Source organism: Rhodnius prolixus, unplaced genomic scaffold, assembly GCF_049639745.1.
Source record: "Rhodnius prolixus isolate KJV_2025 unplaced genomic scaffold, Rpr scaffold_2, whole genome shotgun sequence".
In the NCBI taxonomy this organism is placed as follows: domain Eukaryota; kingdom Metazoa; phylum Arthropoda; class Insecta; order Hemiptera; family Reduviidae; genus Rhodnius; species Rhodnius prolixus.
In genome coordinates, this window is record NW_027411592.1 from 33,016,163 (window position 1) to 33,031,778 (window position 15,616).

Genomic DNA, 15,616 nt, shown 5'->3' on the forward strand with positions numbered 1-15,616 from the left:
TTAACAAAACACAATTTATAGTTTTTAATCTTTGGGAATATCAATACAAGAAACTTAAAAATTAAATAGTTAAGAAGTAGTTCTCACAAAATACTTAGAAAAAAGTAACTGATCTCAGACGCTTATTGTCCTTAATAAAATCTCAGGATAGAGCACCTGGGCCCTTCTCTCCAGACTGCTTATGACACTCCCCATCTTGGGACTACGAGTTCCAAGAAGGGAATGTCTTAACATTCGTGGATTCGCACCCGGAATCCAGGAGTACAATGCTCGGGAAAGTTTATTAACTAGCGTTAAGCCAATCCTTTTCTTTTCTTATGAAAACATTACACAAAGAAATTAAAGTTAGTCCACAAGTAAACTAGTAAGTCGATAGGTTTCATATTCAATTCTGTACTAATTTAGAACCTCTACGGAGAAAAAATATTGACTAAACAAAAATAATCTAATTTTCTAAATTAATTCGTCTTTAAATATTTCAAAAAAAATAAAAGTTAGAGAACAAAAATAGAAAATATCTCGAAAATTGCCTAGGTGTAAACAGCTTCTCATCGATCTTAAAATATAAAAGGGGCAAGAAAGTAGTTGAAATTAAAAATGGTATCTTACTTAGAGAAGAATCGAAGCAAAAACTTCTTACATGAATGTAAAAATACAATTAAAATAAAGTTATTTCACAGCCATCGTTATCAAAAAAACTGCCTTAACATCATAAATCACAGCTGCTTTTATAAAAGATTATATTTATTTTTCCATTATTTGGAGACCGATACTTTCAAAGCTGCTTCCAAAAAATTAATCAGACTACTGAATAAGTTGCATGCTTCAGGTAAACTGCATCTACGTAAAAAAAAAATATATATTTATATAAATACACAAATTGGTACTAAAATCTAATTATATTAATAGAAAGCACATAAGATTAGTAGGTAGTAAAATAACAAATTGTTTGATGAGAAAAAAGCAAGAATTGACAAAAGTGGTCATAAAATTGGTTATGTCTTTTTATGATAGTTTGTGTAGGCTGACAAATATGATTTTTGAAATTATTAGTCAGCTACATAGGAACTAACAATCTTTATTTTTCATGCGTTTCGTCCCAGGTCCATCATTAGTGTATACAAATAATGTCTTTTACAATCAAGTCATACTGACGATTAAAATTCTGTCAAATAACTGATATTGGTTATTTGTTCTAAAAATAAAGATTTTATACGCTAATTTTATAATGGCTCTCAAACTATGTGGTTATATATTGTACATTTTCTAAGGTTTAAATACTTCGTTTTAGACTTGAAACAGAAATTTATTAAATAAATAACATTTAATTAATAAAAAATGTGTAGTCACAGCTAGCTTGCTATAAGGTTACAGTCGGATTAGGGAATAAAGCAGTAAGAATGTGTGTATGACTTCCATTTACTTTAAGTTTTAAATATAAACAATAGATCCTCATGTACGAGTATATAACGCAACTTAAAAAATGTAATTCAGTCCGCAGGACTAGAAAATGTCATGTTATCGTCCAACATCACAAGAGTTTTCATGAGTTTGGTTTAGAGATTTTGATTTTTTATACAATGCTTCTTTCACACATTAACTAAAGTAAGAAAATATGCGTATTATGACGGATAATAAAATGTAAAACTGTAATAAGCGTTTAATGAAACGTTTTCTATAAAGAGGAAAAAATAGCAGACACTTTTTTTAATTAAGAATTTTTTAGAATAAAATAATTAAATTAACGTACATAGTTCAAAAAAACATTTAAAGGAGACGTTAGCCCACCAAAATATAATATTTAGTTTACCTATCGTACTTTAATTTAGCGAAGGGTGTTGAAATTTTTCGAAAGCTGTGGAAGTGTTATGCTTTTAGAATATTTTGAGAGTTTTTAGAAAAGATCATAGATGGAAGGAGTAGTAATATAGTTTGATAATTGGAGGAATGTTGAGTAGAGGTGTAACTTTAAGAGAGGAATGTTTATTAGGAACTTAGTTGAAGAGATCTTTCATTTATGATAAAGGAATAACTATCTTCTTTTAAACAAAAATAAAAAATAAAGCAGTTCTCTTGTTTAAGGAAAAAATATTTTTGGAAAAGAACTAATTTAGAGAAAGAGCGAATCAAATTAATCTACTGCTTTTTAGAGTTTTTTTTTTTATGGCTGAGATGTAAATCAGTATTTGTTAATTCTTTTGTAAAGACCTTGAAGAAGGCAATAAATTTCATTAGTAAAAAAGTTTTTTTGACCGCTTCTCAATAATTAATGCATAATTTAATTTAATACTTTAAAAAAGTGAAAACTAATCCTTTACAAGTTAAAGAAAATGAATTTCTCACAAAAGATAACGTGTTTTGCTACTAAAAATGGCTGAAAGTTGGAAAGGGAATTTTTGGACGATATATCTTGTTCGAGTGCAGAGTGAACCTCTAAAGCTATCTATAATAAATGTCTTAACTAACCAATCTAAAATTACAAAAAATGTTGAATTAAATGTACCTGATGCTATCGTTTTTAAAAAATTCTGCAACATCCTCCAAAGTAAAGAAAGGATCAGGATCTTCAATGAATGTAACCAAAGTATTATATACGGCCTCAATACCTCTATCGTGCGCAGAAATTTGCCTTGGTAATATTCTTCCTAATCTGTATTATGATTAATATTTTAGTGGCGAATTACCTTTATTTTTTATAACTTGATATTTCAAAAACCAAATAATTACCTTTCTAAATTAATGTACATAAGTTTGAACATTTTTAGGTATTCTGATATCATTTCAATACTAAAATTCTTAGGAGATACTGATGCTCGCTCACAAAGAATAGGATCAGAAATTTTAATTTCTAAAACTTGTGCTACTTTGTAACTGCAAATAGTACAATTAAATTAAAAATTGTTGTAATTAAAATAAAATATTATGTAATGATATAATTTTTTAAATTAAATGAAACTAATGCATTTAGTAAATTTGCTAAGTTGTATCATTGTTTTGAAATGGCTTAGGAGAAAGTGCTACGTTCCTGGACAGATTACCACTCTCACAGGAGGTCGGTGGCCATACTAAGGTATGAGGGGTTTTTGTGTGTTCTTAGTTTGTGGAGGAAACTTTTGTAAAGTTGTTGTGTTAACCTTTCTATTAGGTCAGTGTGTAGAATTTTGTTTCGTATAACTTGCACCCTTTCAGCAGGTGTCGGTTTGAGAGTTCCTTAAATATACAGTAAATATTAAGTATTGGTCTTTTAGGATATTTCAGGTATGGTCAACAAGTCGATCGTGAAGCGTTTGTTGGTTGGCTACATCCGACAGGAGACGACCTCACCGGGCATCCGTAACAAAGATCGGTCTCTACTTACTGATTCCCATCTTTGTCCGGATATTTACCAAATTGTGATTCCTTGGTTGAAACATGCAGACCCAGGCTCCTTATTAATGAAAGGACCGAAAAATTAAATATAAATCTGTATATTTCCTGCAGCTAGTTCTCAATTAACAAACATTATGTTAATTTAATATCCCCATTTTCATTTATTACTAGTTTGTACATATTAAATGTCAAGATTTTAATAAGTAGTTCACGACAAAAATTTTAGAGAAAAAGTTGATCCTAGACATACAGAAAATAGCCACTCCTGGAATAGTTTATAAAAAAAATAGTTTAACAAAAATGTATCAAATTTTCAACTAGTGAAGAGTTTTTATTACGTGTTTTATTTTAGTCGACTCTCTAAATAGAGTCTAAGGTAGGAGAGTCCGGTAAGCTCCTTAACGGTACCATTATGCTTCTATGTTTAACACATGTTTATCACAATGGAAAAAATCTGGTAACTTTGTAGTAGCCGATAATATCGATCAAATAGTATTTGCTTCAGTCTAAAGAGAAGGCTTGTGTATCGCAATCCATCAGGAAAGCCTGACTTACATCTAAGAAGGCAGCCGTTGTAATATTTTTTCTAAACAAGATGATACTTCCTGTAACAGTCTGTGACACTGCTTTACATTTGTGAGTGTGATGTTTTGAAGCCAGATAATTAGAAGATTATATTGAGGTAGGTGGGCAGTTAGAAATACTGTTCGATAAATTTGGTAAGTACACAAAGAAGATTAATAGTCTGTAAGGTGCCGCTAAGTAGATTTTTTTACTTGAGACCTCAGCGCCCTTAAGGATACGCGTCAACTTAATAACTGATCACTCAGTGGTATATACTTAGCTCGATCTAGTATGGTATAACAAGACTGAAGGCAGAGATTATTGGTGGATGATTTGTCAGTAACGGACGGGAGAGGCCAGGTACTCTAGAAATGTGTACTGCTCCATTTGTGTGAATGTGTTGTTAGGATGACTTTAACGTAAGCGTCTTGGAAATTTATGATTGTGTGCGTGAATGTTTGCTCCAAAATACAATTTAAATTAGGTAAAGCGCACCTACCTTGGCCTTGGGCCGCAAGGTAACTGTTACACTGACTAAAAGGCGAGGAAAAGTTGTTAAAAAGTAAAATAAAATAATAATAAATTATTTGTTAAATGCTTACCAATAACCAATTATTGAGGCCTCAAATATTCGAAAATGTTCAATCGTTAATTTACAACACAGGTCACTAAATGGGGTATTATTTATCGATGGGTCATGAGATTTCATAAAAGCCTGTTAAAACAAAAACAAAAAATCAAGCAGGATTTATTTAGCCTTTAAACATTACATCTAACCCTTGCAATTAGAGCCAGTTTAAACAAATATCCAAATCCAAACAAGTCTATTAAAACACATCAATCTTGAATATAATATATGTTCATTGACTTAAATGACTTACTAGATCATTTTCAAACTGTAAAACTTCCAAAGAGTAACGTTCTTCCGCAGAAATTAATTTCGCCAGTTGAAGGCACTTCCTTGCAATGCTGTCGACTTCAAGTGGTTTTAATTTACCGTCTGAAATTTAAAGTTCAATAATCCAATAATTAAAACTTAAAAACATATATATAGATTTTGTTTATTAAGATTACATCTAAAAATAAGATAGTAAGATAAAACTAAATTATTATTAAAGTAAGTCTAACATTTGAAAAACGAAGTGGAAAAATGGCAACAAGACAAATTTCAGACGACTAACAGATGTATAGCGGTTTATTAAATTATATATAGAACTGTAGAAAGCGCCATGGTAGCCGAGCAGTTAGAGGCGAGACCCGCTAAGCTAATATGTATTGTGGTACTGGGTTCGATTCCCGAAAAGATTATTTCCCATTTCTTTTTAATTTTAAGGGTTATAAATGCAATCAAACGAATTATTAAGGTACATTAATTACAACTTTCAAGTCACGAATACCAGTCGGATAACTGGAAATACTACGTTAGTAATCCAACGATTTCTTTTTCTTATTAAATTTAACTGCAATAAATAGTTAAAAAAAAAATAATAATAATAATAATAATAATACTTAATATGCGTCAGAAAGATAATGTCAAAAAGAATTGAAAAAGCAAATACAGTAAGAGAGTGCCAAAAGTGCTGAGAGAGGATGAGTAGGAACAAGAAAATGGCAATGGAGTTGAGTCAAAATAATGCTAATTGTCCTTTGAGACAGAGTGTGCGCCAGCGATGAAGTTCAAGAGCCAGAGCATATTGAAATGTCAGAGTTGAATCAAACGTGGAGGGCAGCAAGATAGAGTTAAAGTGATGATGTCACAGCAAAACTATTGGTATAGTTTAAAGAGTGAGTGCGCACCAGCTAATGGCAATTTCTTTGGGAATTAAGTGATGTGAGGGGCAGCGAGGTGTGCCATAGGAGTTGACAATGAACAGAGCGAAATGAGCCTAAAAAATTGAGCCAGGCAAAGAAGTAGTAAGAACATGATAGTGCGCTGAATTTGCAGTATGCGGTAGCGATGGTACCAAATGGATATGAATCAATAATGTGCAGAAGCAAGACTAATACCAAAGAAGATGCATGTGGCTGCAAGACAGAAACAAAGAGTGATGCAGGGCGTAAGCCAGCTAGAAAAAGTTGAAGGGATTGAAGTGAGCGGCAGTAAGATGATGCCAAATAAATTGGCACTAAGTACGTCAGCAAGATGGAGTCAAACCACTAGTTTCTTAAGTGTGCGCCAGCAGACTGTGCCGAAGAAGTTGAATCAAAGTATAAGCAAGATATTATTTTGTAAATTAATAAGCTATGCAGCTACAATATGTACAGAAAAAAAGAGTGATGTAGTGCGTAAGGCAGCTAAAAAATTCGAAGGGATTGATATATTGATATATATTGAAGGGATAATAATTATAAGCAGTAAGACTGGAGCACTTCTGCACTATAACTTCTTATTCTTATCACTGATAGTAATGAAATAAAAAGATAAAAAAAGAAGTTATCATTGAACTTGTTTGATTTGCCAAATGTTGTTTTGTAAATAAATAATTAGGAAAGGAGGAAAGAGATTAGCACAATGGTTAGAATATTGGATTTCTACGCGGCGACTTCGGGTTCGAATACAGCTCCTGGCCCTTAGATATTCTCCTCCGACAATGGAGTGTTGTCTGTAACGAGAAAACATTATTTGGGAGCCGGCAGTGCACTGAAGAAAGCTCCGGGCGATACTGACCTCAGATGCTGATGTATCTTAAAAGTTGAAAATAAAATTTAAGGAAGGGATTATCTCATGTTTTTTCTCTTCCAAGGCGCTTCTTTCAACTCATCGTTTAGTAAAGGACAATAATGTCTATAACGAGAAAAAATTGCCGGACCAAAATTGCTTTGCCAATCTCATCTGAGATTTTGACGCGTCTTAGTCTTAAATGTAAAAAAATAATAATAATAGTAATTAAACTCCCACGCGGAGGTCCCGGGTTCGAATCCAGCAGCTGACCCTTAGATTTTCTCTTCCTAGGAGCTTCTTACAGCTCACTGTCCGGTGATGGACAGTGTTGTCTGTAACGAGAGAACACTGTCCGGAGGCCGGCAGTGCACTGGAAAAAGCTCCGGGCGCTAATGACCTCAGCTGTTGATGCGCCAAAAAAAAAAAAAAAAAAAAAAAAAAAAAAAAAAAAAAAAAAAAAAAAAAAAAAAAAAATAGTAATTAAATAATTGGTCATAACGGCCACCATCCAAAAATTATACTGTGTAAATAATAAATACTCACATGTCTTCTTCCGAAAAAAACAAGAAATCTCATCAAAGTAATTATTATATTCTTTGGTTTGAAATATCTTTATGGCAAAATTTTGAATTAATTCTAATAAAATCTTCAATGAAAGCGGTGGCTTCTCTGGTATGTGCCATAACCACATTTTTCCGTACTCACTTTGAAGATATATTTGGACAACCTAAAAATTTACATCTCAATGAAAAAATTATAATCAGTTTCAGAACCTATTAGCTTCATATCACAATAATTGAGGCATTTTCTTACATTATTCAAGAATTTACTAAACATATTGGCGAGCCTGTGAGTGTAAATGTCACATACATTACTTCCTTTAGGGGCCTCTTCTAGAGGAAATTTCCCTGAGAGAAACAATATTTGGTAAAATTACAAAAATATCAATTAAACATTTTAAATTTATTTTTAAAGCCTAAAAAAATAAAGTTGAAGAAATGAAAAAAAAAAAAACCTGGCGAAATTGTGGAATGAAGTGCCATTTTTTCTAAGAGCTTATCATCAGATATTGTTGTTATGTTATAAACAGAAGATTTCAATCTCAAGTTATTGTCATTCGATATTAATACCTGTAAAAAATTAATTACAGATTATTCTTTATTAATGACATGATTTTAATTGTTAAAAATTATTAACTGATCATGATAAATTTGGCATGCTCAGGATTTTGTGGAGGATAGATCCACACCCACCACTCCGACCCAAAAGTACCCTTATTCGAATTTCCCTGAGAAAATTATTCAAATAAAGGGGGTAGCGGAATAAGAGGGGTCTGGCGGCCCCCACCGGTTTTGATACAATCGACCCAAAAACCTTGGAGGAGACCGAAAAATTTTTTTTGAAATTTTTTCCGACCCTCTCCAACCCCATAAAAACCCGTAAACGAGAAAAATGTGTTTTTTTGATATTTTAATTTTTTTCGAGCGTTCTAATCATTTTAAAGCGGTTCCAACGCAACTAAAAATTTATTTTGGATGTGTAGATGTTCCCTGAATTTTTCCGGTTTTTACTGTACAGTTAAATGAAGTGAAACATAGCTTTGAATCCAAAAAAAATCGTTAAAAATCGGGATTTTTTAAAAACAAGTCTTCGGCATTTTGGGCTGACTCGATGGAAAATGACGGCCTAACTATGGTTGAAAGATACACTCTTACTCTACAAAATGGCGCAATTGAAACTCAATTTGGTTGCTTGTTATCTGCGATAACTCAATTTGAGTAAAACGCGAATTTAAAAGGTATGCGATTTTGGCCTATAAAATAAGTCACAATTTAATTAAACAAAAAAAGCACCAAAAATAATGTTCGTATAAAGGTATTCTAAATCGCTGATCAAGAATTTGATGTCAAAACCATGTTTCGAGAATTGACAGCTGTTAAAAATGCTGTCAACAAAAAACGAAGAGTTCATTTTTTTTCAATTTTTTTTAAATGCACGGATAATTGTTTTTATTTTCAATTCATTGAGGTAATTATAATCTTGAATTTAATGATAAAAGTATATGTTGATAAAACGTCATATCATGATGTTAATTTTTTGAATTTTTTTTTAGCTAAAACAGAGATGCCACCAAAAAAACGGAAACTTCCAAATGATGAGTGAATGATGAACCTGTAAAAAGGATCTTCAAATCTTTTTCTGTCATTTCGGGAAAGTCTGATACATCGTCTGATGTCAATGGTTTGAAGATCCTGATGCTGACAAGTTTGAGAGTTCTGATAATTGTCGTTCCACACGATCACGATCTTGCGGAAAAGTTTCGTGATGACTGTGGCTTGTTGATGGTAAATTCGGATCCGCACTGACTAGACGAGTTGAACGACGACATTTTCCGCACAGAACGTTTCCTATATCCACTTCTTTGTCCAGTTCAACCGAAAACAAGTTGGCTTCTTCTTCTGAAGTAATGACTTTTTTTTGCCCGGTGCCGTATCGCAACAGTAGGTTGCATTTTATGCACCTTTCATCATTTGGAAGTTTTCAAATCCAATTCCTCGGATTCGAATCTACCATCAACAAGCCACAAGTAGATTATTCAACAACAATTATTGATTTCTCAATTGTAATTTAATTTAGTCCCCCTAATTTTACTTATAGTAAAATACTGGAATAATTAGCTGTCCTAAAAATATGCATATCTTATTTACTTTATATTACATATATACAACATTGTGGGATGAATACCTAGATTGAGAATGATTTTATAGGCCAAAATCGCATACCTTTTAAATTCGCGTTTTACTCAAATTGAGTTATCGCAGACAACAAGCAACCAAATTGAGTTTCAATTGCGCCATTTTGTAGAGTAAGAGTGTATCTTTCAACCATAGTTAGGCCGTCATTTTCCATCGAGTCAGCCCAAAATGCCGAAGACTTGTTTTTAAAAAATCCCGATTTTTAACGATTTTTTTGGATTCAAAGCTATGTTTCACTTCATTTAACTGTACAGTAAAAACCGGAAAAATTCAGGGAACATCTACACATCCAAAATAAATTTTTAGTTGCGTTGGAACCGCTTTAAAATGATTAGAACGCTCGAAAAAAATTAAAATATCAAAAAAACACATTTTTCTCGTTTACGGGTTTTTATGGGGTTGGAGAGGGTCGGAAAAAATTTCAAAAAATTTTTTTTCGGTCTCCTCCAAGGTTTTTGGGTCGATTGTATCAAAACCGGTGGGGGCCGCCAGACCCCTCTTATTCCGCTACCCCTTTTTTGTTAACTACACTCATGTAAATAGTATTCCATTTTAAAGAAAATCGTTGGAGCATTTTTCGACAAAGTCGCTAAAAAAAATATCGACTTAGTGAAGTGGCACTACAAGTTATTTGATTTTTCACACAGAAGCTTATGTCCGGGTAGTTGCGCCATAACCAGGTATCAAATTTGACAATGTACGACTTTTTTATGCTCACCACATTCTCCAAATACAAACAAACACTTTCAAACACTATATTAAGACCAACTTTTTTATAAACCACTTCTTTAGATTTAACGAATCGGGGAATACTCAATTTTGAAAATTTGACACGACCCTATACATTGCTAATAAATATAATATATACACTCACCACATTATGCCCAGTAGAAATTAACTGAATACAGCACTTAATAATGTGATCGTCTGGGATTTCAACATAGAACTCTTGGCAGTGTTTTGCAGCCTGCTGCTGTGTCTGCCAGACAACATTAGGTGAATGGCAAGTTGTACACTCAAGTAAGAAACTAACAGCTTTTCTAGCAGCCGTAGATATATGAGATTCTTTTTTCATTTTTAGACAATCAAGTTCTTTCAACACTTGCCATGGTATCACAATAATACTTTCCATACCTGAAGTAAAATTTCAATTAACATTCCACTTAAGAGCTTATGCATTATTATTTCTGTATGGCTTGAAATTAATTCAATAAACAAAAAACATAGTTACAAGTTAAAATAGTTTCAACGTAAACATATAAAATTCAGTAAATCTGTTTTCTGATTAACTGTATAAAGAGTAATTACCATTGCAATCTAGATAACGAGAGAAAGGTAAGAAAGTTATTGGACTACTAAGTGATTTTTCCACAAACAGAAATTACTTCAAAGTGATTAAGCTCACTTCCACTTTTCCCACCATATTAAAAAAGTACTTTTCGATTGAAGGTTATTGATAATGGTCTGGATTAAAAAATAAAAAATCTCTAGTTTGTATCAGGGATACACAACTGATTATAAAAAGATTCGGGTTTCTTTACAACAAAATAACATCAAAGAAAAAAATATTTTGAAAATTGACGTTTTTATTTATTTTTTTTCAATTTTTATGCCAGATCGATTACTCTACAACATCCACAAAAAAAGAAGAAGAAAAAAAAAAGCGGTTATTATTTCCACCTCTTTGTAGCATGATTATTGGAAATTTTGAACGTGTTAATTAAATTTTCATTTAATGAGTATTTGGTGTACAAGAATGTGACCCTGAAATTCAATGTATTAAAAAAATAACCTTACCTACAATAGTACTTTCTTTAATTTTTTTGACAACCCGAAGTGCACTGATGAACACATTTGTGTCAACAACGTAATGTATTATATTGCTATTTGGTGCTTTATTAATCTGTAATGGAGATTCTTGCCAATCCATCATCTCAATTTTTCCATCTTCTCTAACAGCATTTCGAACTGTTTGTAACTAAAATTATCACAAAAAAATTTTTTATTTTGATATACTTTAAAATATTAGTTTAAAATAAATTACCAAATTTTAATAACTTGTTATTTTTGAGCTAAATTTTCATGAATTTTCATTATTCTCTGATAGCCAAAAATTGATAAATAGTTGGCTAGGTGGAATAACGTCCTAAAAATTTTGAGCGATTTTACTTTTCGTTTGAAACAAGATAGTACACAAAGCTCAGTGTACTTTCTATCTTAGAGAGTCAAAATTATTACTTTTTCTCCATTAAAAGGATTTATATGTGCTAATTGTAGGTAAAAGAAATAAGGTAATAAATAAATTTACTCAGTAATGAAAATTGGACGATAACAAATGTACTTAATTACATGTTTAATAAATTGAATAGAAATATTAATATTCGACGGATTTATGATGTTTAAAAATTTCGAAGTCACTGCTCAATTTTAGCTTATTACATTTTCTCTCTAAAGACGACATTAATCTCTTAGGTATAAATGTATGTAAGAAAAACAAATCATCATTTAAAGAAGTTATTCTTTAGTGCTGAAAAGTTGTATCACCTTATACTTTATGTATACAGTTATTTCGAAAAGATACCTATTTCTATTATGTAGAAAATATAGAAATTTTTGAGAATAATTTTAAAAAGATAAAATAATTTATTTTATAGTAATTGAACTGAATTAGCACTCAAGATTTGTATTTAAATTACTAAAACAAATACGCTCTCCGGTCACTTACTCAGTAAATATACTCACAATGCTCTGCTTCTTAATGATTTGTACTGAAATAAAAACTACATACACTTAATATATCCCGAAAAAACGGAAGAAACAAAAATGAAAGTAAAGAACTTACATGTACGGCAACATCATCACAAGACACTTCCCATTCCATATCTTCAACTTCATTATTATTTAAATTTAAGAAATTGTCTTGTTTATTAATAACTTCTTGATCTTTAGTATCAGTATTGCTGCATCTCTGCGAGTTAATTGTTAAATTTGTTGGTTGGAAGCCACTCTTCAATCTGTTTATACTCTTTATTTCTTGCAGTTTAGTTTCTGCAAGAGGAACTTGTGATCTCCTCTTGTATAAATTTCTAGTAAGATTTTTTTTTGCTTTCTCCTTTGCATCAGGAGAATTATTTTTCTTGTTCTTAATCGTAATTCCATCACTAGATTGTTTTTTTGGACTTCCTTTTAACTCGTTACTTTCTTTTCTGATTTTTGATTTGCTAACATTATCTAGAAAAGTAATGTTGGGTGATTGAAAATGATGATAAAAAGTAAATTGCAATAAAGTAAAATAATTCAAGACACTACTTGTTCAGACACACAATAATAGTTAATTTTTTGCAGTTCGCAACGATGCTCATTAGTGCCTTAATTAAAATAGTTTATAAAAGTCGCTTGTTTTTGCAACTTGAGGGCAGTTTTTTTCTCGAAAATGTATTTATTTATGATTGTTATAAAGAAAAAAAAAAAAAAAAAAAATGAAATGTTTTAATTTGACGGAATTTTTTTTTTCCTATTTTTACTTTCATCTGTCATGATTTATATCATTATTTGATAAATTAAGGAATAAATTTGAAGTTTTAAATGTTAGATATAGAACATTTAAATATGTAACAGGAGATTTACAATCTTTTTGGCAATTATACGCAACTCTCCCAAAATTTCCAAAAAAGTATTAAACATTCTTGTCCGTAACAGAATTAAAATTCTTTTTTAGCCCTTTTAGCTTGTGAATATCTAAAGCTCTTACACTTGATTATTTGATTGAAATCTACTTCATTATTTGATTGAAAACTACTTATTTCGCGGTATTAAGAAAAATACTAGCTTTACTGCCTTGGCAGCAGACAGGGTTGTTTGCTGAGCCCAATTTTATTTTCCCTGTTTGTTGATGATCTTCCGTCGCTTTTGGAGGGAGGTGTGTTGGTCGGAAATAAGAAGATAAACATCTTGCTTTACGCGGATGATCTTGTTTTGTTAACTGACAGTCCACATACCCTTCAAAGAAATATAAGAATTCTAGAAGCATATTGTGATCAATGGAATTTGACGGTTAATCTATCGAAGTCAAAAGTTATGGTTTTCCGGAAAGGCGGGAGATTTGCCTCTGCGGAAAAATGGTATTTTAAAGGTCAGAAAATTGATATTGTAAACAGATATAAATACCTCGGTGTTATTCTTACGCCCCGCCTAGCCTTTGGGTCTCACCTTGAGGGAAAAGTCTCTTTGGCAAAACAGGGTTTAAATAGAATTTGGAACAACTTTATTATAAGTGGAAATGTACCATTGCAGGCTAAGTTCCAGGTTTTCAGAGCTGTCTCTCGAGCTATTGTGTTATGGCGCTCAGGTCTGGGGGTTTCGTGCGTTTGAGGTACTGGAAAAGTTTCAAAGATATTTTATAAAGAAATTATTTGCTTTACCGTCCGCTACCCCAAACTACCTTTTGTCCATAGAGTTTTGTTTGGAACCGCTGGAAGTATATACATTCAATCTCCATGTAAAGTATTGCCTTAAGGTATTATCTCTTCCTGCACACAGACTTCCTGGAATAGTTGCTCTTAAAATAATTGAAAAGAAAACCTATTGGTACAAGCATTGGCTTACTCTCTTCCAATCAAATAACCTCAGTTTTGAAGGCTCTTTGGATTCCTTGCATGGTTGGCGTGCCCAGCTGGATTTGTTGTCCAGAAGTATTAAGGAGTTTCATCTGGAGGAATGTGTGAACCGTGCGGTTCAATCGGAGCGTTTTGTTCTGTACAGATACTTAATCGCAGAATACAGACATAGCACCACGGCAGAGTTTTCTGAAAGTTTAACATTCCTGGAATTGCGCTGGTTTCTTAAGCTGAGGGGGGAACTTCTCTACTTAAATTATAGGCCTTGGATAGACAGAGACCCGGATTTGGAAAAGTGTTCTCTGTGTAACTGTGGTACGCGAGAGGAGGTGTATCACTTTCTTGGGGAGTGTCCTTTGTTAAGAGAATTTCGCCTTGTTTATTTCCGTAAGAGTACACTCTCCAGAGAGGATATTATTTCTTTTTTAACTGGCCAATCAGATCCTCGTCCAATTATCCGTTACGCTCGCCATGCTTGGAAGGCAAGGTACTCCTGGATTTCCGATATGTAATTCTGTTCATTTTGTTTTTCCCACTCTTTATTTTGCGTTTGATTGAGTTTGATTTAATATAAAATTGTTCTTTATATCTCAGTGGAATGCAAAGAAATTATTAATTTAGTTCATTTTATTTTAATTTTATATTAATTTACTTTATTTTATTTAAATTTTATATTAATTTACTTTATTTTATTTAAATTTTATATTAATTTACTTTATTTTATTTTAATTTTATATTAATTTACTTTATTTTATTTTAATTTTATATTAATTTAGTTTATTTATTTTATAGAATATTTCGTATTTTTTAATTTATAAGTAAGCAGTGCACTCAAGCAGACGGCTTTGCCATTGCTTTATTTATTTTTTAAATCTACTTTGGCTATGTATATATATGATTTCTCAATAAAATAATAATAATAATAATAATAAAAAAAATAAAAAATAATAATAATACTGCCTTGGCAATATTTTCAGTGGAAAGGGAATGAAAAAATACATAAAAATGACCGATCGCGTGCTCCTCTTTCCCTTTGATAACAAGTTAAAAAATTGAAATATGATTAATAAATACCAGATTTTGAAATGGCCTAGCACCTTTAATTTTGAAAACAAATTGAGGTTTCCGGTTTCTTTCATAACTTTTTATTCTCTTTAAAACTGTGAATATGAAAATAGAGGTCATCTGCAAATCCTTACTTTTGGAAGCGCGTCTGCCGCGTTTGCGGACAGGAATCTAAAATCAAGCCACATATTCTGAAACTAGAGGTGACGGGCCACAAATTTTTCCTCTACCATTTTTTACTTAGATCAACTGTTTAAGCATGAAATGCATTTGAGCAAAAGAACTCCCATGTATGTAAATCACTCTCTAACAAAATATATTAAATTAGTTGCAATACCTCTATGAGTTGCCCCTAACTGACTTTTCTCACGTCTATATTTCTCCAACCGAAGCTGCAATGAACTCTTTTCATCATTGCATTTTGTCCCTGGAAAAAACAAGAGGAAATAATGTAATAAGTAAACATTTATTTTCAGAGATAGGTGCAGTGAGTCCTTTGTTTCAACTTACGAATGCTACTTGCTGTTACTTATTTCACTTACTTAAAGACAACAGTAAGCAATAAACTTTTATCCGTTCAAAAT

The 15,616-nt window shown here is 31.8% G+C and overlaps 1 protein-coding gene across 7 annotated transcripts in view; it reads right to left on the reverse strand.

The window, feature by feature from the left end:
• Positions 1–15,616, reverse strand: part of Swt1 (Swt1 RNA endoribonuclease) — a 21,759-nt gene continuing 6,143 nt past the window's right edge. For all 7 annotated transcript variants that reach the window (XM_074119011.1, XM_074119009.1, XM_074119010.1 and 4 more), the window contains 12 exons: positions 15,370–15,459; positions 12,194–12,582; positions 11,149–11,329; positions 10,226–10,485; positions 7,611–7,725; positions 7,409–7,503; positions 7,139–7,322; positions 4,815–4,933; positions 4,536–4,648; positions 2,728–2,871; positions 2,504–2,650; positions 1–840 (listed from right to left, as the gene is read on the reverse strand). In XM_074119011.1, the coding sequence (XP_073975112.1) occupies positions 756–840; positions 2,504–2,650; positions 2,728–2,871; positions 4,536–4,648; positions 4,815–4,933; positions 7,139–7,322; positions 7,409–7,503; positions 7,611–7,725; positions 10,226–10,485; positions 11,149–11,329; positions 12,194–12,582; positions 15,370–15,459 (1,922 nt within the window). In that variant the 3' untranslated portion in view covers positions 1–755. The remainder of the gene's footprint in view (positions 841–2,503; positions 2,651–2,727; positions 2,872–4,535; positions 4,649–4,814; positions 4,934–7,138; positions 7,323–7,408; positions 7,504–7,610; positions 7,726–10,225; positions 10,486–11,148; positions 11,330–12,193; positions 12,583–15,369; positions 15,460–15,616) is intronic.